The sequence below is a fragment of the Entamoeba invadens genome (assembly GCF_000330505.1).
Source record: "Entamoeba invadens IP1 unplaced genomic scaffold scaff_1105074725707, whole genome shotgun sequence".
Classification (NCBI taxonomy): domain Eukaryota; phylum Evosea; order Mastigamoebida; family Endamoebidae; genus Entamoeba; species Entamoeba invadens.
Genome location: NW_004443506.1, coordinates 160103 through 185395, shown reverse-complemented (window position 1 = coordinate 185395; position 25293 = coordinate 160103). Strand labels below are relative to the sequence as shown.

The 25293-nt window shown below is 31.3% G+C and overlaps 10 protein-coding genes across 10 annotated transcripts; 6 read left to right on the top strand and 4 right to left on the bottom strand.

Moving 5' to 3' along the window:
• Positions 1–2067: 2067 nt before the first annotated feature.
• EIN_129220 (prefoldin subunit, putative) lies at positions 2068–2418 on the top strand (the record flags this gene model as incomplete). Its single annotated transcript, XM_004258305.1, has 1 exon — positions 2068–2418. One exon carries the CDS (start codon positions 2068–2070, stop codon positions 2416–2418), a length of 351 nt encoding a protein of 116 aa, XP_004258353.1.
• A 1639-nt stretch (positions 2419–4057) lies between these two features.
• EIN_129210 (hypothetical protein) lies at positions 4058–5386 on the top strand (the record flags this gene model as incomplete). The annotated part of the gene is made up of 1 exon (XM_004258304.1): positions 4058–5386. The coding sequence occupies one exon, from the start codon at positions 4058–4060 to the stop codon at positions 5384–5386; it is 1329 nt and encodes a 442-aa protein (XP_004258352.1).
• An 826-nt stretch (positions 5387–6212) lies between these two features.
• On the bottom strand, positions 6213–6680 carry EIN_129200 (eukaryotic translation initiation factor 5A-1, putative; the record flags this gene model as incomplete). Its single annotated transcript, XM_004258303.1, has 1 exon — positions 6213–6680. The coding sequence occupies one exon, from the start codon at positions 6678–6680 to the stop codon at positions 6213–6215; it is 468 nt and encodes a 155-aa protein (XP_004258351.1).
• A 1583-nt stretch (positions 6681–8263) lies between these two features.
• On the top strand, positions 8264–9046 carry EIN_129190 (triosephosphate isomerase, putative; the record flags this gene model as incomplete). The annotated part of the gene is made up of 1 exon (XM_004258302.1): positions 8264–9046. The coding sequence occupies one exon, from the start codon at positions 8264–8266 to the stop codon at positions 9044–9046; it is 783 nt and encodes a 260-aa protein (XP_004258350.1).
• Positions 9047–9270: 224 nt separating this feature from the next.
• Positions 9271–10141, bottom strand: EIN_129180 (hypothetical protein; the record flags this gene model as incomplete). The annotated part of the gene is made up of 2 exons (XM_004258301.1): positions 9271–9632; positions 9703–10141. 2 exons carry the CDS (start codon positions 10139–10141, stop codon positions 9271–9273), a joined length of 801 nt encoding a protein of 266 aa, XP_004258349.1.
• Positions 10142–10536: 395 nt separating this feature from the next.
• EIN_129170 (hypothetical protein) lies at positions 10537–11490 on the top strand (the record flags this gene model as incomplete). Its single annotated transcript, XM_004258300.1, has 1 exon — positions 10537–11490. One exon carries the CDS (start codon positions 10537–10539, stop codon positions 11488–11490), a length of 954 nt encoding a protein of 317 aa, XP_004258348.1.
• A 429-nt stretch (positions 11491–11919) lies between these two features.
• Positions 11920–16149, bottom strand: EIN_129160 (bile salt export pump, putative; the record flags this gene model as incomplete). The annotated part of the gene is made up of 4 exons (XM_004258299.1): positions 11920–12787; positions 12880–14923; positions 15018–15711; positions 15817–16149. 4 exons carry the CDS (start codon positions 16147–16149, stop codon positions 11920–11922), a joined length of 3939 nt encoding a protein of 1312 aa, XP_004258347.1.
• Positions 16150–17112: 963 nt separating this feature from the next.
• EIN_129150 (hypothetical protein) lies at positions 17113–18225 on the bottom strand (the record flags this gene model as incomplete). Its single annotated transcript, XM_004258298.1, has 1 exon — positions 17113–18225. The coding sequence occupies one exon, from the start codon at positions 18223–18225 to the stop codon at positions 17113–17115; it is 1113 nt and encodes a 370-aa protein (XP_004258346.1).
• A 1965-nt stretch (positions 18226–20190) lies between these two features.
• EIN_129140 (serine/threonine protein kinase, putative) lies at positions 20191–21730 on the top strand (the record flags this gene model as incomplete). The annotated part of the gene is made up of 4 exons (XM_004258297.1): positions 20191–20441; positions 20638–21339; positions 21464–21569; positions 21689–21730. The coding sequence occupies 4 exons, from the start codon at positions 20191–20193 to the stop codon at positions 21728–21730; spliced, it is 1101 nt and encodes a 366-aa protein (XP_004258345.1).
• A 1894-nt stretch (positions 21731–23624) lies between these two features.
• EIN_129130 (hypothetical protein) lies at positions 23625–24989 on the top strand (the record flags this gene model as incomplete). Its single annotated transcript, XM_004258296.1, has 1 exon — positions 23625–24989. The coding sequence occupies one exon, from the start codon at positions 23625–23627 to the stop codon at positions 24987–24989; it is 1365 nt and encodes a 454-aa protein (XP_004258344.1).
• Between the last annotated feature and the right edge of the window lie 304 nt (positions 24990–25293).

Below are 25293 nucleotides of genomic sequence, written 5' to 3'. Positions count from 1 at the left end.
ATTATTATTATTATTATTATTATTATTATTATTATTATTATTATTATTATTATTATTATTATTATTATTATTATTATTATTATTATTATTATTATTATTATTATTATTATTATTATTATTATTATTATTATTATTATTATTATTATTATTATTATTATTATTATTATTATTATTATTATTATTATTATTATTATTATTATTATTATTATTATTATTATTATTATTATTATTATTATTATTATTATTATTATTATTATTATTATTATTATTATTATTATTATTATTATTATTATTATTATTATTATTATTATTATTATTATTATTATTATTATGATAATTATAATTATAATTATTATCACTCTTTACTTTCAATACAGAAACCAAACATTAAGTGAGAACCAATTAATTATTGAGTAAAGAATATCATTTGTTGTTTTGGTCACTCAGAAGAGTATCGAAAAATCATGGATTATCATTCAACTTTTTCATTATTGTGGCGATTAGATGACAAATTTTTTTGTTTTTATACCCAACCTTTGTTTTTTCCATAAATTTTTTTAATTATTTTAATACTATTTAAACTATACGCATTTTGAAAATACAAGCTAAAAATCAACTGATTATATTTATAAATACTTTTTTTCCTATTTCTATTTTAGATATAGACAATTCTAGTAAATATAATAATTTTATTATAAAATAACTATTTTTAATAATGTATATTTGTGATACAACGAATAGATAACTGGTTTGTCCTTAAAAAATATTTTCTTGAATTTAAATTGTTTGGTAAATTAAAACCTAGTATAACTTCTAAATAACTTTCAATATTAAAAAACAATTTTACATTCTACTTTACGACAAATAAATGTGTATTTGTGTTGAATCATAGAAAAAGAGACAATTTTAACTGGTATTGTTGATTTACAAAAATGTATTACAATTTATAATCATTTCATTGTACTATAATTAATTAGTTATGTTATTATCAAATCGACAATATTTAAGAATTGAAAAAGATTTTTTAACATTTAATTACCAAAAAAAGTCTTTTATAAATAATATACAACATACCCTATATTTACTATAATTTAACTATAAAAATTAACATAAAAGTATTAAATATACTATTTGTAATAATTGTAATAAAAAACTTCAATAATTAAGAAAATACAACAAGACTCAACAAAACAAGCGAAATTAAAAATATAAGGACGTAGAATAGTAGCTAAAGCCAAAAATGATAAGTGAGCCACTTAATAATTTGGTTAAGGTTCAAATGATTTAGCCGATAAGAAAAAGTCCATGACAACATGTATACATTTGTATATGTAATATACACACTCTCTGACTCTGCTAAAGCCGCTTTACAACTTGATGACATGTTCGATGTCATATTGGACATTATTGGTCTGGACGCAGTTTTGGGTAGAATAAAAGAAGAACGCAACAAATGCAAATTATTTTAGCATTGTTTGGACGGGTAAAATCGGGCGGACAAAAAAGTGTTTGTTTCCACATCAACCACCATTCAATTTTTTAAACTAAGACTAGTTTAATTTTATAGGTTTTTTACTATTTAATTTAAATTTTTATAAAACATTATATTATTGAATAATTTTGTTATTTTTGAACGTCAAATCCCAAAAACGCATTTTGTATATATTTTAATTATTGATAATATAATTATTAATAAAGTTGAAATTATAATCAAATAATAATATCTTATAAAATAATAATATATATAAATTATTAAAATAAATAAATGGTACAGTTTTTTTTGGATTTTATTTTTTAGACAGAATAATAATATAACATGTAATTTTATATTAACACTTTTTTCAATTTACGATGATAAAAGAAATAATAATAATCAATCTCAATTGTTTTATTATAATTAAATTAAATTATTTTTTTTACAATTAACTCGTTAATTATAACCAAAAAATAGATAATTAGATCGTTAATTAAAGGAAAGTAGTATTAACTAAAGATTTAATACATATAACTAGACAACAACACAAGGTGATATTATTTTAAAACTATAAAAAGAACTACAAAAGTCCAATGAACCCGCAGCAAGTAGTCTTGACCCAGCTTCAGCAATTGAAACAAGATCAGAACCTCTTAGCTCGTCAATTGGCTGACATGGATTCGACACTGAAAGAACATCGTGTAGTGTTGGACGTACTTGCGAAGGTTGAACCAACACGTAAGTGTTTCCGTTTAGTCAACGGTGTAATGGTCGAGCGAACAGCCTCCGAGATTATTCCCGCCGTCAACAAATCGATTGAACAAATCAACCAAGTTATGGAGCAACTCAACGAAAGTATCAAATCAAAAACAGCTGAAATTAATAAATTCATGGAACACTACAAGATCCAACAGAAAGACCAGCCAATCATCGCCCAGCCTTAATTCACTTGTCAACCCTGTTATAGTTTTTTATGGCTTTTTATAGTTAATCGTGTTCTGTAAGGAATTTGTAATTTAATGTTAATCACTATTAATAAATTATACTACATTTATAACAGTCTCAAAAATGCATTATAAAAAAGTTGTAATCATTTGTAATAGTATTATTTAATAATTTCAGTTTATTATAATTTGATGTGAAAAAATAATATTGATAATTTTTTTATTGTGTTTTTTAATAAATTTATATAAAATTTATATGGTTTATTTGCTAAAATTGATATCACAATAATAATGGTATTTTTATGGTATTTTTACTAATATTATTAGTCAGCACATTTTGAAGTTTTATTAATCTAATAACAATAATTTTTAAATTTTGGTCAATTTTATGATACAATTATAGTATATTTAATAATATTTTAATTTCGAAATTTTTAATAAAAAATTAATAATCATACAAATATATAATACTCAATTATGACATTTGTCTTATAAAAAAACAATTATAATATAAAATAGTAAATTTATTAGAACACTAAATTAATTAAAAGTGAGATGCAATTCCCTCAACTCATCGCCTTATACACTATTGACCGAATCTTAAGAACAAAGTACTACTTGGGCTTTGGGTATGGAAAGACCTTTCCCTCGAGCACCGGTGTGAGCCAAAGAACGATGCGGTGTTCGATAAGTTTATACCTAAAAGCATCTTTTCCGTTGTTTCGGAGGTTAAGTGGTGTGAGTGCAATTAATTTTCCTTTATAAGCCCTTTTGTTTTTATCAGCATTTTTGGATATCTTAGGTTCTTCTGTTCCGGTTGTTTCGGTTGAGTTGATGATTTTTGATTTAGTTGAGGAATTGTCGTCCTTGATTTTATCAAAAATATTTGTATATGACGAGGTTGAGGATGATACTGTGACAACTGAGATTGCCTTTGGTGGAACGTCTGTCTTTCTTGGCTTTTTCAGTTCGTCTTCTCGTTCTTCGTTATTCATTTTCGTGCTCTTTCTTGTTTTGCGACGTAGCATACATTTACTAGTTTATGTTTAACATATATTTTTTTCACCACTCAACTATTAAAGGTATCCTTTAAAAAAATGGATTAATAGTTACTATATAATAATTAAAATAAGATTTTGTATTATTCAAAATAACCAATTGTTTTTATAACAACATTTTTCTGTTATTGTTAGGGAATTTATTCTATATTTACCATGTAAAAATCAATCACTTAATTATTTTTATTTAAAAAAATATAATGTTATTGAACTTAGCATTTTTTTTTGAATTAAATTATATAAATTTGTGAACCATAATTATATATCATATTATATATATATTATTATTATAAATATTAATTACATTATTTAATTAAAACCAAGTTATTATTAAACCAAATTAAAAACTATACCAAACAACACTGTTTTTGTTTTATTATATAATAGTATTTTAATAATTAATAAATAATGTTTGTTTTCGTAAATTCAATTGATGATTTAATTAAAATAATAATTAATATTATAATTTAAATGTTATTAAAATGTTATTAGAAGGAAAAAAATTAAAGCATCTAATCCAAAAATAGAATAGACTTGAAAATGGTTGAAAAAAGATAGAGAGGTTTGAACTTTATTACAAAATGATAGCAAACGATGTGAAGGTTGAATTTAAAGACATATCCCGCTCACCACTCGTTTCATGTTTTCAGCAAAACCGCGAATATCTTGATGAGGATATACATTCTGGAGAATTTACTCAAGAAGTTATAGAAAGAGATGCATCTCTTCAAACTGCTACTTCAATGAAGATATCTCAGAAATTAACTGACGAGAATAAGACGATAACATACACGGATATGGGTGAAATAATTAATGAACAGTCTGCAAAACATTTGTCAGATGTAGTAGTTAAAATGGATCATAGTGTTGATGAAGAAGATCTTGGACATACTCTAGATATGGGAAGTTCTTTTGAGAAAATGGATGAGAGTGAGGATGTTTCTTTTGACTGCGAAAATGGAGAAAAGAATATTATATCAAAGAATCAATCAGAGAGTCCTCAGGCTGAACCCATTAAACCAAAAGATTCCCAACAAAACTCTCCTGAAAAAATAAACAAGTTAGAAACAATCATCGAAGAACAAATCAAAGAGAGTTCAGATGAATATGGCGACACATTAGAAACACTGGAACCATTAATTGAAGAAGATGATGATGGGATGATGCAAAACATATCAAAGCAATTATTAGATTCACAGGAAGTGAAGAATGTACAAGTCTGTATATTAAAAGATGTCGACAATGAACCACTCAACACGACCAAAGAAGAATCAAATCCAGTTGTTTATTGTAAAGCTATAACAAAGGATGTAACACGAGACCTCCAAACAGAACAGGAAATAGCTGAATTAAATGACATTTTGAATGAAAGAGCATCTATCCAACTTTATAATACCCAAAAGAGAGAAGACGAACAAGACATTAACATTCAAATGAAATCAATTGAAGAGATCACCAAGGAAGAAGAACAGATGAATGTTGAAGACTTGGAGAACACAGATACTTCTCGTGATACAATAAAGACCTTTAAAGAGAATGACAAAATTGGGAATAATGAAGACCCCAAAGATTTGTTCGAACAATTTGAAACACTTTCACAAGACCTTCAAAGTCTTTATTTGACACTCTTTGGGCGAGTTGGGTTAATGAAAAACACTTTACTAGTTGGGAATGTCAATGTCCCAACTCCTTTTGAATTTTTGAGAATTGTGGAGAAAGGAAAGAAGAAGGAAAACATGGTCAACTTTATCAATAAAATGAAGGACTTGGAGGAGTTGGTCAGTTATTTAAAAATGGTTTGTAAAATGGTTAATCTCGATTGGGAGGTGGGAAGAAAAAAATTCGACTTGTCATCGTTTGAAAATGGAAAGAAGTCGGTTTTGGAGTATCTAATCAAGAATAATTTATAGTTTATTTTACTATTGATATAATTATAAATGAATTTATTTTGGGGTGGTTTTAATTATAGAAATAACAACTAAAACTCTTTATAGCTTCTGTGTTACTTTTTAATAGTATCTCAATTAATCAAAATAAAAATGAGAAACCACTATATAATTATATTTAAACTATTGAACAACTAAAACAAAATACAATAAAAGGGAGATTGAGAATACAGAATAAGAGAATTATTGGGGGAAGAAAAAAAGAGAAGTGTAAGAGGAAACATGGCCTCAAACGGCATTGTTGATTATGAAAGAATCAGGGATCGCTATTTTGAAGGACTCCTTAACCCTCTTCGATGTAAATTTTTTGAAAGGATACATACAACCAAGTCTGAACCCTTGGTTTGTCATGGCGAAGAAGACAGTGAAATGAACAGTAGACCACACTCCAAACCTATCCCAATCAAGAACATTCATCCAAGGTCACCACCAATCTTCATGCCGCCATATGTGTATAGAAAGTCTCACCCGCTTGCAGGTGAATCCAATTCACCGCCAAGCTATTGCGACACAATGAAAAGGACTGAATGACCCTAAGTCTTTTTTGTATCACAAACACTTTTGTGAGTGTTTCATTTTTATCGGTTGTGAACACGGTCAGGATTTTTTATTCATTTTCCGATTGTTTAAAAGAAATCGAAGAGACAAATCGGGTTTAAAATAAAAAATACTGACCATGCTGTGAAAAAGGTGTTTAAATTTTTATGATTTCTTCAAAAATTACAATTAAAGTTGTTAAACAATTATTGATAAAAAAAATCATAATAATTAAAAGGACAAATTAAAAGGTTTAATTATCTTTGGCTTCTTTAGCATCAATAATGGCTTCCTCTCCCATAGCAGTCTGGACAGCAAGGATGAGTGAAACTCCGTCCTCGAATTGTTGCTTAATGCTGTTTCCGAGTTCTCCCTCTGGGACTTTCAAATCAGCTCTCTCGGTTCCGTCATCGAGCAAAATGTGGGCATATCCGTCGACGACATCGAGGAGTGGGTACTCAGTTCTCTTGACGTCTGGGACTTCGACGTTGTGGGTTGATGGGCAAGCGTCATCAAGTCTTTTTCCGGTGAAAATGTCATAACCGAAGTAAGTGACTTTGGCGTGTCCGTGCTTTCCGGTCTTTGAGGTGCTCATTTCGACCAATTTGCATGGTCTTCCCTTAATAACGACGTATCCACCCTTTCTCAAAGCAGAGCATTGCATTGGGTAAGTTCCTGCGTGTTCGGCGTTTCCAGTCTCAAAGTCGTTATCACTTGACATCTCATTTTGAAACACCAAAGGGTTCCTTTTATACCGCGTAGGGTTTTATTTCTTTCTTTCAATCACACGCCCTCATCTTTCCTTCTGATTTCTTCTATCATCTCTTTGCTTTTGATTTCCCATTCTTTTGACGATATTAATATAAGTATTAACTACTTAGTATTATATTATAATAATATTATTAATGTATTATTGTGTTTTTTAGTATGAAAAAATGCGATCGTTCTGGGAAGTTATTAACTAGTTCTTTTTAGTTTAATAAAATAAAAAATAGCTTAACTATCACCGAAAAAAGCGGGATTGAATAAATTGAGATTTATGCAAAATTTGGGAGAAATCACTTGGTCGATTTTTGAAGGATTTGTATTTTAACTTCTTTATAGATTGTTTATAATATTATTTTGCTTTTTATATTTTTGTTTCAATTGTTTTTTATGATTTTTAACAATATGAGGACAAATTTTATATAAAAAATCAGGAAATGACAAACATGATTGACCATGTTTTTGAAAAAGTAATATTTTAAATAAATGTTAAAGTAGAACTAAAATGAACAAATATTTTGTCATTTTTTCCAAAACTCTTGTTAATTACTTTTAATAATTTTAGTTATAATTATATTATTCAATTTTTTATGATTTATTATAAACAAAATCATTCTAATAGAAACTATTAAACACCATATTTTCGTTTTCTTTTAAATTAAAAATAAATCAAAAAATCTTTTAATTTAAAAAAAAAATTATTAATCCCCGCCACTTGATGCCGGGAAATAATACAAAAAATGCAAATGCAATGATTCTATTAAAACTTCGTATTATTCACTTTCTCCTCATGTGTAATAATTAGATTTTATGTTGATATTCAAAAGACATTTTTAATAGATTATATCAAATTAACTTATTGAGGTATTGAAAATATTGCAATTGAGTTTATTGTATCTTGATTGTATAATGCTTAAAAGTTAAATCAGTCATACAACGGTCTACTTCGATGTTTGTTGTCGTTACAGACGACGAAATTTGCTCATGTGTTATTTTGAGTGGCAATTTTTGTTGTTTGAAATATCTTTTTTGTACTTCTTTTTATTACTTTTGTCATTTTACATAAAATTTACTGGAGTTAAAATAAATCATAATAAACTAAAAGAAATGGTATGGTTAATTAATACAAAAAACAATTGTTATTTATTATGTAACAAATAAACTATGTTTGTTATATAATTAATATTATATTAAAAACTATATAATAAACTACGTCAAATTGGTAAAACTAAACATTATAATATACTAGAAATACTTCTGAAAATTGTATGTGAGTCATATTATGTGACTAACTATGTCAATACTATTAGATTAATTTATTATAGTATAATAATTATAAAAATAAATTATAACTAATTTCTACTAGTTATCTACTAGTTATAATTTCCTTATTAAATTATAAGAAATAGCACACAAAACCATTTTTATAATTAAAAATCCGACTTCATTTGTTTTTCTTAACATCCACGCCCCGCCACGTTAGTTTTAGTCACATTTCGAATAAGAGGACAACTCCATCGCAATTTAAACACATCAATAATGCCACGCAAGTTCATCATTGGAGGAAATTGGAAATGCAACGGGACAAATGCGTCCATTGAGCCCTTAACAAAAGGAGTTGCTGCCGTAGTTGACGCCGAGATGGCTAAAAAGGTTGAAGTAGTTTTGGGTGTTCCATTCATCTACTTAACAAAGGTCCAACAGATCTTAGCTGGTGAAGCCAATGGTGCCAATGTCTTAGTTTCCGCAGAGAATGCATGGACTAAGAGTGGTGCATACACTGGAGAAGTTCATGTTGGTATGTTAGTCGATTGCAAAGTCCCATATGTAATCCTTGGACACTCCGAGAGAAGACAAATCTTCAAAGAGACTGACGAGGTTGTTGCCGAAAAGGTGAAAGTTGCCATTGGAGCTGGTCTTAAGGTGATCGCTTGCATTGGTGAGACTGAAGCAGAAAGAGTTGGAAATAAGACCGAAGAAGTCTTAGCAAGACAATTGAAAGCTATCAACACCACTTTGACTAAAGAAGAGTGGAAAAACGTCGTCTTAGCTTATGAACCAGTCTGGGCTATTGGAACTGGAAAGACTGCTACTCCAGACCAAGCTCAAGAAGCGCACGCTTTCATTAGAAACTGGATGGCTGCTAACATTTCAAAGGAAGTTGCTGAAGAGACTAGAATTCAGTATGGCGGTTCTGTTAATAATGCTAATTGTGATGAATTAGCCAAGAAGGTTGATATCGACGGTTTCTTGGTCGGAGGCGCTTCACTTGATGCCGGTAAATTCGCCACTATCATTAAGTCTGCTAACCAAAAGTTTTAAGTAATTAACTGATTAACCTGTGATTTCTTTTTACTATTGTTTTTTTATAAATATTACTATAATATTACTAATTATATTACTATCTAAAATCTATAGTATATATTACTATACTTAATAAATAAATTAAATGATGGTATTTTTTAACTAAAAAATATAATACACTTAAAAATACAAAATGAATTAAATAGTAGTAATAATTTTATTATAAAGTCAAATCAAGTCAATTAGTTGAAAAAGTTGTGAGTTGGCAGTTCGTAAATGTTTTCAGGAGCCACGAAGATTTCCTTATCGGCGATTTCACAGTAATGTTGGATGTTAGTGTCGAACCTTGAGATGAAGTACAGAACTTTTCCATACTCTTCCAAGAGTTCTAACATACTTCCCTTGAAGAGTAACCCGCTGATACTCTTGTGTGTTCTCTTTGGGAAGTTAGGCATATATCCTCTATACTTGTGATAGACTCGATTTTTAATTCTTTCCTCTTCAGACATATACGTTTGGTACACGCACGCCTCCGTATTAGTTTGTGTTGCAGCGTTCAAGAAAGTGTAGAGTTTCTCTGCGATTTTGTCGTTGAGTGTAACACCTAAAGATGAGATGTTTGATTCTATATATATATATATATATAGAAATCTTCTTATATATTCAGAACAAACCGACTGGAGGTATAAATATATAGTCATACTTTGTTGGTAACTCCCCAGCACTAATCTCGTAGTACTCGTGAGACATAGCAATATCTTCTGTGTATTGTTCCATCGTGTACTCCTTCGTTGTGTCGTTTCTAATATTAAAATTGAAATTTGAGATGTAATACCCATACCTTGGGTATCGTTCGTATTTGTTTCTTGCCTCATAAGAAACAACTTCAAATGCAATGTTGTTGTGTTTCATCGTCCCTCTCACTTTTGTATTAACAACAGGCCATATCCCTATCTTGAATTTCTGTTGTTCTTTGACTTGTGGAATTAAGTCGACTACCTTTTGTTCGGCAAGAGGAAGTTCGGGGACTTCGTCGTAGTCGATGTCTATAATTTCGGGGTTCGTTACTACAATCGGCCTTTGCCGGTTTATCGGATTTTCAACGATCGTCATTTTCTCAACGCGGAAAAAGAGAAGCGGCAAAAAACAAAACATCAGAAAAAGTACCGAAAGACCAACAACAATAATAATGCTGGTTTTCATACATTTTCTAGTTGGGAGATTTTTACTATTCTGTTTAGGTTTCGTAATTATAATTACTAGTAATCTTGTGGTTTGAACCAAAAATTGGATGCAATATTATCGTATTATATAACATAATACAGTAAACTATAGTAATACTATTATGTCTTGTCAAAAAGTGATTTTGTTTGAGTTGTCATTTTACTACAGAATAGTATATTTTAATTAATAAAATGCGTCTATTAATAATAATAAAAAATACTAATAATATAACTATATTACTAATAACCAATAAATGGTTTTGAAACTAATAAAAAACTAGATACATGCGTGTTGGAGTACACACTGGGACTTACCACAGCGACGACGTCACTGGTGTTGTGCTTTTGCGCTATGTTTTGGCGTTCAGAGATTTTGAGTTAGTCCGTACCTTTGATCTTGCAGTTCTTTCGACGTGTGATTTAGTGTTTGACATTGGGTGTGTCTATGACCACAGCAGAAAACGGTACGATCACCACCAACGTGGCTTTAACGAAACGTTTTCACCTGCACAGACTGTGAAATTATGTGGATGTGGACTACTTTTCAAGCATTATGGCAACGAAATTGTTAAGAATGTTCTTTCAACGGAATTTATGATAACAGCAACAGACAGCGAAATCGAGTCAATTAAGAACAACGTCTACGATACCTTTCTAAAGGCTATCGACGCTAACGATAATGGTGTAGATGTCTCAAATGGGGAGTTGTTGTATCGAGACACAACAACATTGACTGCGCGCATCAAGCGATATAACACAATCGGAAAGTCGTTTGAAGACGCCGTTGCATTAGCTCAACCGGAGTTTTTAGCAGCCGTCTATGATTCATATCAAATCGTCCACAATAAGCTCCCAATAGTACGTACTGCTTTTACTCATCGCTTTGAAATCAACCCATCCGGTAATGTCATCTACATCACCGACGAACGAGATTTCACTGACGCTATTCAAATGCTCGAGAACGAAGAGCGCAACGCTGGAAATCACGTCTCTTTACTATACGTCATTCAAAAAGACTCAAAGCGTGGCGAACAGTGGCGGGCTACTGCTCTTCCCAAACAATACAGTTACATCCCACAAAAGTGTTTTCCTGAAGCTTGGCGTGGTCTTCGGGACGAGACTTTATCTTCCGTTTCCCATATCGCTGGCTGTGTTTTTTGTCACGCGTCGGGATTTTTAGCGTGCAACAAAACGTTTGAAGGGATTATTCAAATGGTTCAAGCTTCTTTAATTAATTGAATGGTATATCTATTATACTACTATAATAATATTATAACAATATTATAGTATATTATATTTAATAATAATAATAATAATAATAATAAATTATATTATTATATATATTATATATTTACTACTATATTATTAATAATATAGTAGTAAAAAATATACTATAATATAATAGTGTAATAATTCAACCACTTATTAACACTTTAAATAACATTGAACAAAATTCAAGTGGTCGTAAAATCGGGAAATCTTGAGTTTATTAAATAAATTTCCGTTTTTTTAGAGTTTATATTATGTGCATAAACAATACACAAGCCAAAAAAGGAAAATCATCAAAAATTAGATTAATATCCCTATAAAAACAGGCCAAAACAAAAATAAGGGCGTTATTTTAAGTGTTAATCAAATGGATCAATAAATGAATTCAACACCAATAAATTAAACAGACCCAAATTGTTGCATTGCTAATGTGTAATAAAACCCTTTCAGTTTTAATAACTCCTCATGTGTCCCTCTCTCAGCTACTTTTCCTCGCATGATGACACATATCTGATCGGCACCTTGAATAGTAGATAATCGATGTGCTATGACTATTGTTGTACGTCCTTGTGCGGCTTTATCCAAGGCATCTTGCACGATTTTCTCTGACTCCGAATCAAGTGCACTTGTTGCTTCATCCAACAACAAGACTTTAGGGTTTCTAACAAGTGCTCTTGCAATCGCAATCCGCTGCTTTTGACCTCCAGAGATCTGTGCGCCTCTATCCCCCACCATAGTGTTATATCCTTCTGGCATCGCACTAATAAAGTCGTGTGCATTCGCCATCTTAGCTGCCGCATAAATTTGATCATTTGTGACTTCTATTCCCTCTGGAATACCTCTCTTAATGTTGTCCATAACACTCTCAGCAAACAAGACCGGCTCTTGCCCAACAAGTCCAATTTGACTTCTCAAGAAGTGGATGTTCAAATCCTTCACGTTATGACCATCAAACAAGACCTCTCCATATGTGGGATCATAGAATCGTTCGATCAACTGAATTCCAGTACTCTTCCCGCACCCAGACGCTCCTACCAATGCTACCGTCTTTCCTTTCTCTACTTTAAATGAGATCCCTTTCAAGACCGCATTCTCAGGTCGTGTCGGGTATCTAAAGCAGATGTTCTTAAATTCAATCTCCCCCATGACATTCTCCAATTTATCACCACTCTCATTATACACATCTATACTCGGTACTCTGTCATACACGTCAAATGTATTTTTAGCCGCAGTCATCGCCTTCCCTAAGTCTGGGATGATTGTTCCTCTGGTTGTTATTATATTATTCTATTTTTATTATAATAGTATTATTATTGTATTATAGTATTGTTATTGTAATATTATAGTATAATAACAAACAAAGTCCCACACGCATTTGCTGCAGTCATCACACTCATCATCGACTTCTGCATGTTAATGAAACTCTTCATGAACTCTCCAATAAATTGCATGAATGGTACTTCGTAGTTGCTAGTCTTCTTGATCATATAAGTTCCGATGTACATAGAATATGAGTTGATACAACTAGTGACACAAGTGTTTGCTGCTCCTATGAATGACAAGATCGGCCCCCACTTCATGATGTTCTTTCTTGGCTTCTCGAGGTTCTTTTCAAACTTCTTGAAGAAGAAGTCTTCTCTGCAAAGAGATTGAACCGTTTTAATACTCTCAACAGCTTCGACTAATGTAATACCGGACTCTTCATATGCCTCAGTAGCCGGGGATGACTGTTGTGAGTTCAATTTACCATTCAAGAATACAACGGTGATCAAGATTGGAGTGACTGCTATGACACATAAAGCTATTCTCCAGTCAAAGTAAAATGCAACTCCAATACCAAATCCAACAGAGGACAAAGTGTTCACGATATTTCCTATTCTTTCTCCTGCTATCCCCTTTAAAGTCGTTGGATCCGACGCAAGTCGTGTTGTCACCTTACCAACCATGTTCTCCTTTCTGTCATAATACGAGATGTTCTGTCTTAAGAGTGATTGGTACAGTCTTGACCTCATTCGTGCTATCATCTTCTCTCCAGCTGCCAAGAAGAGGCCCAAGTACAAGTAAATAGCCGCCAAAATTGCAAATCCAAAGCCTAGAATAGCAAGACACTTCGTTCGAATCGTGTCACTTTGGTCCGGGGTTGGGTCTTGGTTAGGAGTCATCGTCATCATCACCATCAAGACATCCATGAACTGTAATGTGTAGAACGGGAAGACTGCACCTCCTCCAATCCCTCCGATAATACCAAAGAATGCAAGTATATATTCATGACTAAAGTTGTCCCACAAGACTCTAAACATAACAAATTTGTTCGAGTGTTTCAACTTCTTCTTTTCATCGTCGTACTCCTTTTGAAGTCGCTCAGCAACATCCGCAGTCTCTAACAAATTAGACTCCTCTTTGTGTAACATTATAGTCTCCGCCTCCTTCTCTTCTTGCTCTCTAAACTTCTTTAAATCTTGTTCCACAGTCTCTTGGTCGACTTCTTCTTCCATAGATTGTCTCTTCACTAGTCCATAATACGTCCCTTTAAGCTCCATTAATTCTTCATGGGTCCCACTCTCGATAATTTCTCCTTGATGGAACACACAAATCCGATTGGCGTGTCGCACGGTAGTCAGTCGATGTGCGACAATGACTGTTGTTCTTCCTTCTGACGCCTTCTCAAGGGCTTGTTGCACAATCTTTTCACTTTGTGTATCAAGTGCACTTGTTGCTTCATCAAGTAATAAGATAGTCGGCTTTCTAATTAGTGCTCTTGCTATCGCAATCCGCTGCTTTTGTCCTCCAGACAACGCTGCACCTCTCTCCCCTACCATAGTATCATACCCTTCCGGTAAATGAGATATGAAATCATGTGCATTCGCCATCTTCGCACATTCAATCATTTCGTCCTCTGTAGGCGTCTCTCCATCTCTTGCACCCAACATAATGTTCTCTCGAATGGTACAAGCAAACAAGACAGGCTCTTGCCCGACAAGTCCAATCTGGTTTCTCAGCCACCGCAAGTTTAACTCTCGCAAATCGGTCCCATCTAATTTCACAGCACCTCCTACAACATCATAGACCCGTTGAATCAACTGAATTGTAGTACTCTTCCCACACCCAGACGCTCCTACCAATGCTACTGTCTCTCCTTTGTTAATCGCCAAATCGAGTCCTCCTAAGATCTGTTTAGTTGGTCGTGTCGGGTATCTGAATTGTACATCTTCCAATTTAATATTGCCTTCACATGTTGCTGGTTTTAATCCAGCAGAGCTTTTACTATCAATGTCTGGAATTCTGTCAATCGTTTGGTAGATTCTATACGCAGAGGCTTGTGCTGTTGACAGTGCGTTGAGTGGTGTAGAGATACCCGCAATGCCCATAGTCGCCATTAACACTGACATGAAGACAACCATCACTACTTGTTACTCTCCTCATTTCTATACTTTTATAATAAACAATCCAATAGCATACTATAAAATATATAGTTATATATATAGAAAAACACAAACCAGATCCTGCAGTAATATTCTTACTCCCTCCACTGCCTCGAATAATCATAGTACCATACCATACTCCTAAACTGAATGAACCTAAGATCAGAAACATGATAACTCCAAGCCCCGCACCTACCATATGTGCTCTAAACACATAACACGCTCGAATGGTCTTCATTTGTTTGTCATACGCTTGGTGGAACTCTTTCTCTTGTCCAAGGGATTGAACGGTCCTCATATTGCCTATTGTAGCTTCTGCTATAGCTCCAGCAATACCAGTAGCGTTTTGTCCTTTTGAAGTTGCCTTTGTGATCGAGACTGCAAGGATGACAATAGTGATAAACATCAGTGGGGCCACAGCCAAGATGACCAAAGTCAAATCCCAGCACTTTGAAAACCCAATTGCGTAGCCTGTGATGAACCCGGCAAGCGTTTGGAATAAAATCGCAAACTTTTGTGACATGCCGTCTTGAATCAGTTGGACGTCTGACGCTATTCTTGACGTCAATTCTCCAGATTCGTGGAAGTCGTACCATCCAGAGTCTTGTCTTAAAAGTGCTCTAAAGTAAAGTAATCGAATTTTAATACCCTGCCTTTCAGAGAGTACAAAGAAGCAGAACTGGTTCAAGAACGTCGCCACAGTAGTGCCGATGGCAAAGTACAGCATTTTCAGAACAAGGTCGTTGATCGTGCTTGAAATAGTTTCGGTCTACTAGTTATTTTATTATTAATTAAACTATTTGATATGGAATACTTTAAATAGAATAGAGTTGACTCTAATTTGAGTGTGAAAAAGAAGATGTGAGACACAAACAACCATGTGATTCATTTCATACTGCTTCACTAATGGAACCTGTGACATATCAATTGAAGCCATGTCTGAAGTGTTAAAAGTATCCATCATATCACCCATGACTATCATCATCAATGGACTCAATATGCCACTGGCTAATGCACCAAGGATACCAGTGATAAGGAGAACCAAATCAAGCCAATTTGCATATCTATATAACTTTCTAACAGACACAGAACCAGTATCCTCAGGCTTCTTGTTTTTTCTGAGTAATTCGTCCGGGTCTGGTGTGACATCGAAAACGGCAAAGTCGTCTTCAGCGTTTTCAATTTTGTGTGTTCCTATGTTTTGCATCTTCTGGGTTGTTTTCTAGACGTGGCGTTTAAATAGTATTTAGCAAAGTCTGCCAATCCGCGACTTTGCTCCCACAAGCCTAAGTGGTTTATAAAAAAATTTCTTTTCTTGAAAAAAAAACGAATTACTTTTTTCAATTCCTCTCACCATTTTTTTGAAGTTCATGACAAAGGAAAGTATCCCTAAATTCCCTTTATTTTATATTTTGATTGTGTATCCAACAACAAAGAAATGATGGAGAAAAGGGGCAACTTCCATCGAACAAATCAAAAAATTCTATTAATAAGAAACGAAGAGAGAAGTTAGGCGACTTTACTCACTCTTTTCTTATAATTACTAGAATAGTTAATTCTAATTAAAATTACCATATTCAATAGTAATAAAATAAAGGAAGTTAACTGGTAAAATAAAGATCAAGTTGCATTCTGTTTTCCAATAATGCAATATGTTATTTGTTTTACCATACTATTTTTTAATTCAAAATAATGAATGTAAAACTGAAGACAATTTAACGTTAATTAAAATATGCCAAATAAAGTGGATTTACCCAAAGGATTTGGACTTTTTTCAATCGGTGTTTAGTTGAATAAAAAAACCATTGGTTAATTTGTTATTATATATAATGATATAATTATAATACATTAATTAAAAACTATTTCAATGATGTATTTGTTTTATGTATTATATGTATTAATATTATAATTTATAATATATAATACAACAATTGAACTTGAAATTCAACGTGTAACCACATCCTTCGTTATTAAATGTTTTTGAACAACTCAAATCACTTATTCTATTTATACCATATTTATACTATATATATACTCTAATTATAAAGTATAGTTTACAAACCTTATTTCTAATTTTTTTATGAACAAACTATATTTTAATTAATAAATATTAATTAATAAATATTAATATCAAATACTAATACAACCAAGAGGAGTAACTGCACTTACATTATTTAGTCCCAAGCATTTCGTCTCTAATTTGTGTGAGGGAGACTGCATCAATACAGGAGACGACGTCAGTACTATAAACGACTTCTTTCAGTTCGTCGACGTTGTTAGCGAGTTTTCGAGCGGCGACGAGTAATTCCTTGTAATTATTTTTCTTCTGTTTTTTACCGGATGAGACTTTGGCTAAGATCTTCTTCTTCTTTTCGTCTTTAGTGAACTCGGCTCTGTTGTCCAATTCGTTCATTAATAAGATAGAAGCTTTGTCCTTCTCGTCTTGTGTTTTAGCGTTCTCGAGTTGCAACATAGCTTGTTCGGCGACGTCCTTCTTCTCTACATTCACAACAACACCAAATGGAAATTCCTTGTTAAGAAACTCCTCAGCTTTGTCCAACGCTGTTTTGAACTCTTTCACTTTGGTCACGTCCGCAGTACCAACAACAAAGGCGTATAACTGATCGAAGCCCGTCTTAATGGAGAGTGCAGTGATGTTCACTTCCCCTTCATCTTTCCCATAATTTGATGCTCTGTTTGTCATGAAATTGTATACCGCATTGACCATTAAATCGCCATTCTTCTTCGTGTGAATGATCTCCGACATGATGACGGTTCTTCCCGAATTCGACTTCTTGTATTCAACCATCGTCTTGATGAACAATTTGAGCTTCTCTAAATACGAGACAGCGTACTTACAATTCCACAAGTCGACGTTCTTCAGAATATCAGAAACAGCGGTGATAAAGTCGACAACTCGGGAACAGAAATCTCGGAGCTGTTCGATGTTATTCATGTTGTCATAGATAATCCGGAGAGTCGCTTTCTCTTTGTCGATCTTATCCAGAATGTCGAAACTCGGTTTCCGGTCTTCCATGATTTGTATTAGGTTTGTCTCTTGCTCGCCATATTGTGTGATTTGCGCAATGTCCGCAAGGATGGTCGAGTTGTGAATACTCTGGATCGTCCCTTCAACATCCACTTTCTTGTAATCTTCGTTAAGTTGAGACATAGTGTTCAATATAAAATCACTGGTCGTCTTCATCAGGGTGTGAAACTTTAAGCCGTCATCGCCTGGTAAGTGCGAGATACCTTTGAATTGGAGGTCGTACTTTGTACTCATTTAGTGTGCTTTTTGAGATGATTTGGTAAAACCACTTGTTGTCGAAAAGTACTATTCAATTATTGTTTCTTAATTATAAATATATTATTTTAATTGATGAAGATTTTCAAACAGTCACATTGTTTTGGTCTTTTTGAAAAGGCTATTTTTAGGCGTATTAAAACCAAAGAGATAAATTTTAAAGTTTTTGCTTTAAGACTTTTACTTGTCATCCATGTAAAAAAGAAAAGAAATGAATGTTACACAAAAACATATTTAAAAAACGGGAAATGTCATATAATTTTTTTTTTTACTTCTCAAACTATTTTTTTGTTTAGTTATAATGTAAAGTCAAAATTCACTTTGAAATATGTTGGTAAATTCCCGTTTTGGTTATAGAAATTGCTGTCACTATTTAAACTAAAAATTGTTTCATTTTGTTAAAAAATTCAACAATACAATTTGAATAAATTCCCGTTTTTTAAAACAATTTTTGTTTGTTTATTTTATTATTTTGATATTGTTTTCACTTTTTTATTTTGTCCCAAAATTTCTGTTTTTATTATTATTAATAAAATAATTAATAATATTAATATAATACAACTATTTTACAATACTCTAAAACATTTTTGAGTTGTTTTTTCACCAAGAAAGATTAATTTCGAATAAAAACAAACTAAAATTATTTATTAGATTGTACCAATTAAAAAAGCCAAAAATATAATACTTTTAAACAAATAGATTTTATTAATATTCAACCTTTAATTTTAATATAAAGTTGATTTATTATTATATTATATATCCATTAACAATATTCAAAAAAATATTAACACAATATGAAAACAGTGAAAATATATTTCATATTTTTAAAATAAATAACAAACAGGTAGAAAATATTCACCTAATTATTGTTTTACAATTTAACGACTTGACATTAATAATACCATAGTTTGAATTAAAACCATCAAAAACATGGTTGATAACACCACATTAACCAACACTGATAGCTTCATAACGCAATTTACCTGTTGTAATTAAAGTTTTATTATTATCACTTATGTGCACTTGTTTATATGTTACATTGATCGCATTTTGGCGTATATCTGTTTTAACATACACAAGTTCCCATTAATATTGTATAATATCCATCTTTATATACTCATTTCTATTTGTTTATTATCAAATACTCCACATTACATACGTTGCATTTGCCCATTTGACAACTTTTGCAAAACTCATTTACTCTGTTTTTGCAACCATCATAAGTTTCTGTTATATTATTTAATATGAATCTTTCAAGACTGTTACATATCCCATCTTCTACTATTTCTTTGAAATTGTTTTCAAAAACACATTTTGTTATTGAAAATCAAACCTTGTGTCACTTTTTATACAAATTTTTCGTTTGTTTTGGAATTCATCCCTATCCAATAATCCACATTTTAATTTCATTTTATTGGTGTTTAAATAATTTACTTGTTTTAAGTTGATATTAATTATTTTCAAAGAAATTTTGTAGCAAAATGTTATCGATGTGTGTATCTGTTTTGTTAAAATTTCAAATTATTCTTCAACTTCAATTCAATTTTAAAATGAAAAAAATACATTCTTTGTTAATTAATAATTTTGATACCATTTGAAAAGAGAAGTATTTGAAATCATTACAACTTAGTCTTAAGATTATTCAAATAATTAATTTGAATTACCTTACTACTGTGAAATTAATTGTCACTAACAACCATTTTTAAAACCAAAAAAATATTTATTCTAACTAAATATAGAAAAAATAAATAGTTTATTATAATTTTGTTATTATCCATTTTTTCTCATTTTTTCTATTTTTCATATTTAAACCAGTTATCCCCAAATAAATTCAACCAACCATTTGTTTTAACTTTCCCTTCAAAATTAGTTCTTTTTTTCTTTGTTTTTTCCATCCCATTTATTAAAGGATATAAAACTACCACAAACAGAACTCAAAAGATAATGAGTCGCATTCTTCAGAAGGCCCGTCACACTATGTTGGAAACAGTACAAGCCTTCCGTGTTACAATGAAACCCTTTGTTCCCTTCAGAGCAATGCGTTTCTCTATTTCTCGTGTATATGTGAACTCCGGTCTTTTCAGAACTTTTCAACCCATTGTCCCTTCCAAGTACGACTTAAGTATGTTTTCAATTGGGGAGTACCTTGGCCGTGGAAATTTCGGTGAAGTCTATTTAGCTCTCTTCAAGCCAAAGTGTGTTCTTTTATATCTAATACTTTTATATTATAGTAATATAAGAATATATTATACTATATTATACTATATTTATTGAATAAATAATACTATTAAGGTATATTCGTTAATAATTTAACTCCCTAATTGACTCGTTAATATATTATGAGGTATTTAGTGGAGTCTTCAAGTAATATACGATCAATTGACAACATAGGCAATACGTCTGTGCGCTCAAACGTGTCAGAAAGACGCAAATGGAAGATGTTGTGTATGGAATGAACCTGAAACGGGAGATAGAAATCATGTCACATATGAGCCACCCGAACATAGTGAAGATGTTGACGTTCTTTGAAGACGATAAGTACTTTTATATAGTGATGGAGTATTGTAAGCGTGGGGAGTTATATAAATTATTGAAGGAGAAGGGGAGGTTTGCCGATGATGAAGCTGCGAAGTACGTTAAACAGACGACACGAGCGTTGATCTATGTGCATAGTATGAAGTGCATTCACAGAGATTTAAAGCCGGAGAATATACTTTTGGATATGTCTGGGAATGTTAAGTTGGCTGATTTTGGACTGTCAGTGCGAACGGACCGTAAGAGAGAAACTAAGTGCGGGACCCCCGAGTACTTCTGCCCAGAAATAGTACGTGGGAAAGCTTATGACGAGTCACTGGACCAATGGGGACTCGGAATATTAACATTTGAATTTCTCGCAGGATACGCACCTTTAAACCCAGCAGAGTATTGGCCCCGTGAAAAGAACGAAACTGCTATGAAAATTAAATACCCCGTTTTTATATCACTTTTGGGAAGGGACTTCATCGACAAACTTACTAAGGAAATACCCGAATGCCGAATGAAGCTTGAGGAATGTTTGGAACACCCATGGATTATGAAGTATGCGAAGAATGTGTAAGATACTGTTTTTTTGTTTGAGAATGTTTGTTATACACTTCTATATATTATTATTATTATTATTATTATACTAAAATATATTATTATACTTTATATTTATTTAAGAGTGTTAACGTGATAGGGCGTATCCACACGGAAATTGTGAATCCCTGCGGATTGGAATATTTTGTGTGGATAGCCTTTTATTTTTTTTTCGAAAAAATTCAAATATCCGTTTTAAACCATATGTTATGATTTTTAAAATTAATAATTGTTATTTATAATCATTTATGAGACAAAAATGATACACAAACATGAATACCCCCATAAGGAGTATTTCCAATATTTGCAATAATTTCATAGTAAGAAAAAACGCTATTTTCAGCCTTTTTTTGAAGTGGTAAAATAAGAATAGATCAAAATGAACAAATAAAATAACTAACAAAATTTACGTGTATTATCCCGTTTATTTGATACATGTAACGCTATTTTTTTTCGTTTTTTTTAATTGAAAAAACATTTCAAAAGTGATTTATGGGATTATAATTTGGGAAAATTCCAGTTTTTGCATTAAAAAATATTTAATTTAAATATCAATTTTAAATATTATTATTTTTTTGTTAATTGTGGCTCAAAAATGCATTTATTATCACTTTTTACTAATAGTATTGTAATTTATATAAACACTCCATTAGTTTATTATTTTAATAATAATATTTGGGAATTGAAATTTGTTAAATAATGATTTTTGTTGGCGCAAATTATACGTATAAAAAAGGGTTTTACATCCTAAATTATATTCAGGTTTTGTTGAAAATGTTAAAGACAAGGTTTTATGTCTAAACTAAACTATTAATTAATAACAATAAATTATATTACAATAGTATATTATTAATGAACATAAAAATGACAGAATAATCATAAAACAAATTCTATTAACATAGTTAAATAAAATGTAATTTTTACTATAAAAACGTTAAAAAGTTAAATGGCAAATTACCACATTGTAACAATAAGTTATTTTTATGTTATTAAAAAATCATAACAATACATATTAATTAAAATAGAAACATACGGCAAATACCAAGAAAAACCATCAAAAAATACAAGTCATGTTACTCATTACATTTAACATGTAATAATAAAGATTGTCTATCTATATTTACCATCCACACCTTTTCAACCTATCCACAGTAAACTATGCCATTGTATTTTATGACAAATTATATGTTATTTTTCAAATTATTCAATTTCAATAATTTTATTGATTGAATATAGTTTATACAATTAATTAAATAAACTAAAGTTAATTAATAAAAAACTTTAGTGTTAAAATTTTTAACAAAATTGTTTTTTTTTTGCGGCAAATTCGTTTGAATGGTAAAAGTAAAAGATGACTTTGACTAAAAATAAAATTTGTTTTTTCTGTTTTAACTTTCAAAATAATCACTTTTTTATGAATTCGGTCCAAAAAACGTATTTTTTTGTAAACTCTTAGGCAAAATTTATACCAATTACAACACAAATGTGTAAGATTTTCAAAGCCATCCACACAAAAGTGGTCTATCACTTTAACACTCTTTAATAAATTATAATATATTATTTAGTACTTGTTATGTATTAATTGGTATTATTACTAACTACATATTTTACTATTTAAAATTAACCAATTATTTGGGTATATAAAATATAATAATAAAAAAATATATTTTATTAAAACATGTGAATTACACATTTTGGAAGGAAGTATCAAAATTAAAACTATTGTTAATCAATTTATGAGTTTGGCAAATAATGAATTTGTGTATTTTTCAATTTTAAAATAGTTATTTTTCAGTTTAAATAATGAAAAATAAATTTGATTTTAAAAAATGCCGTTTGTATGACAAATTTGGCAAAGCGTCAACACTTTTTGAAAGAACTTGCCAATCATTGTAATGTTTTTTCTATATTAAAACAACCCATTTCATTCTATTTCTTCCATTTATTTCTTATCGCCCTTATTTAGACTTTTTGCCATTTTAATTATTCGCAAATATCTTATAAATTATAACTTATAATAAAAATAACAATAAAAAATTTATAAATTAGAATACAAGCTTCAAAAATGAACAATAACAAAAAAAATGAACTTTTGAGGTGGTTTTTACTTATCGTTTTGATTGTTGTTTTGGGTATAGTAAAAGACTAGTAGATTATAATACATGAATAGTAAAAAGAACAAAAGAGAATGTGTTTTATCATTCGAATTATTTCCTTCGTGATACTTAAGTCTTCTTTTTCATATCTGCAAATCTTTACTAATGACTGCATCGATTGCTATTTTCGACTTTGTTGGGACGAAGTCCCAACTTTCTACACTCTTCAAAGGTGTTGGATTACTCAGGCCAGTGCTTCAACCCCATTGCGACTACTTTGTCTTACACATTCAAAAGCCATTGTTGTCGAGTTTCCTCTCTCTATTGCCTTCTTTGGGTATTTCGTATGGACTTGTCTTACCGACTTATTCATTGAAGGAAGCGGCTCTCACGTTATATGAAGAGAATTTTTGTGTGGGGACCTCGACACTGAATTTCTCGTGTTTGAATCAAAAGCTTCAGAAAATCAATCAACACTATACAATGGACGACGCACTTATTCTGAAGATCTTTCAATACATCTCACAGAAGGGGCAGTCGATAGTTAGTCTTGATTTGTCAAACAACCATTTCCAAAGTGTCAATTTCTTGTCACAAGTAAAGTCCTTCTTTCCCGAACTTCGCTTCATTAATTTAGAGAACAACAGAATAAGCAACTTCAATGTCAAAGTGCCACTCTACTACTTGTCTAATATCAACTTATTGAATAACCCTATTATGACCTCAAAGGAATTCCCCCACAACGCACTCGACGCGTTGTCTGTCTGTACCATCAACGGCGTTAACTATAAAGAAACTATTAATTTTCCATTGTGTGTATCTCCGACCCTTGCGGAGATCAAAATGGGGGTGTTTGACTCGTACACCATTTTTAAAGCCGCAAAGGAGTTTCTCTCGGACTTCTTCACGGGATATGATGAGGCAAATCCAAACGTTGTCAACTTCTATGACGACAACGCGATGGTCACAGTGTCGTTTTCAAAGGCCAATCCATTGATAGAGAAGTTATCGAAGATCGACCGGAATCATTCTGTAGTGGACGACTTGAATGAGTGTGTGAGACGAGTATTACACAAGGGAGATGTGAATGTTCTAGTCCAAAATTTGCGAATGGAACATGACATGATGAACATCGCATTCGACCAAACAGAGGTCGGACCGTTCACACAACTCATCGCCTTTGGCGCTTGTCTTGCGTGCGGAGTGCTAATGAACTTCACTCGAACACTTCTGATTAAGAACGGACTTATCACGAATGATATACTCCACTTGTTCACAGACACATCTCCAATCACCGCAGTCAATATCACGAAGATCAACTTGTCTGCTGTTATTAATACAGCTGCAAAGGCTAATGTCAGTCAAGACGTCGCTTTGAGAGTACTCAGAGCGGTCAATTTCGATAGTAAAATTGCTATTAAAACAATCACATTCCAAAAATCCATCCAACGCCAAAACGCTCTTGCCCAAAGTGCTCTATTTTCAATGGTCCAGTTATCACGGTCCCCTTCCGTTTTGTCGACAAACTGATTATATAATTTATCATGTTTTTATAATTAATTTATTGATTTTATAAATTAAATCAAATAGTTCACTATCAATGGTTTTGGCATATAGTTCGAAAACCTATTATACTAGTACATAGTATTAATTATTATTATTAACTATAATTAAAAGGTTATACTAAAACTAGTTATAAATTAATTATAATTATATTATTATATTATTATACTATATTTAAACTATATATTTATCATAATTCACAAACTTATTGTTTATAACAAATAAGTTATATTATATAGTATCAGTCTTTGTGTATTTCACTAAACGAAGG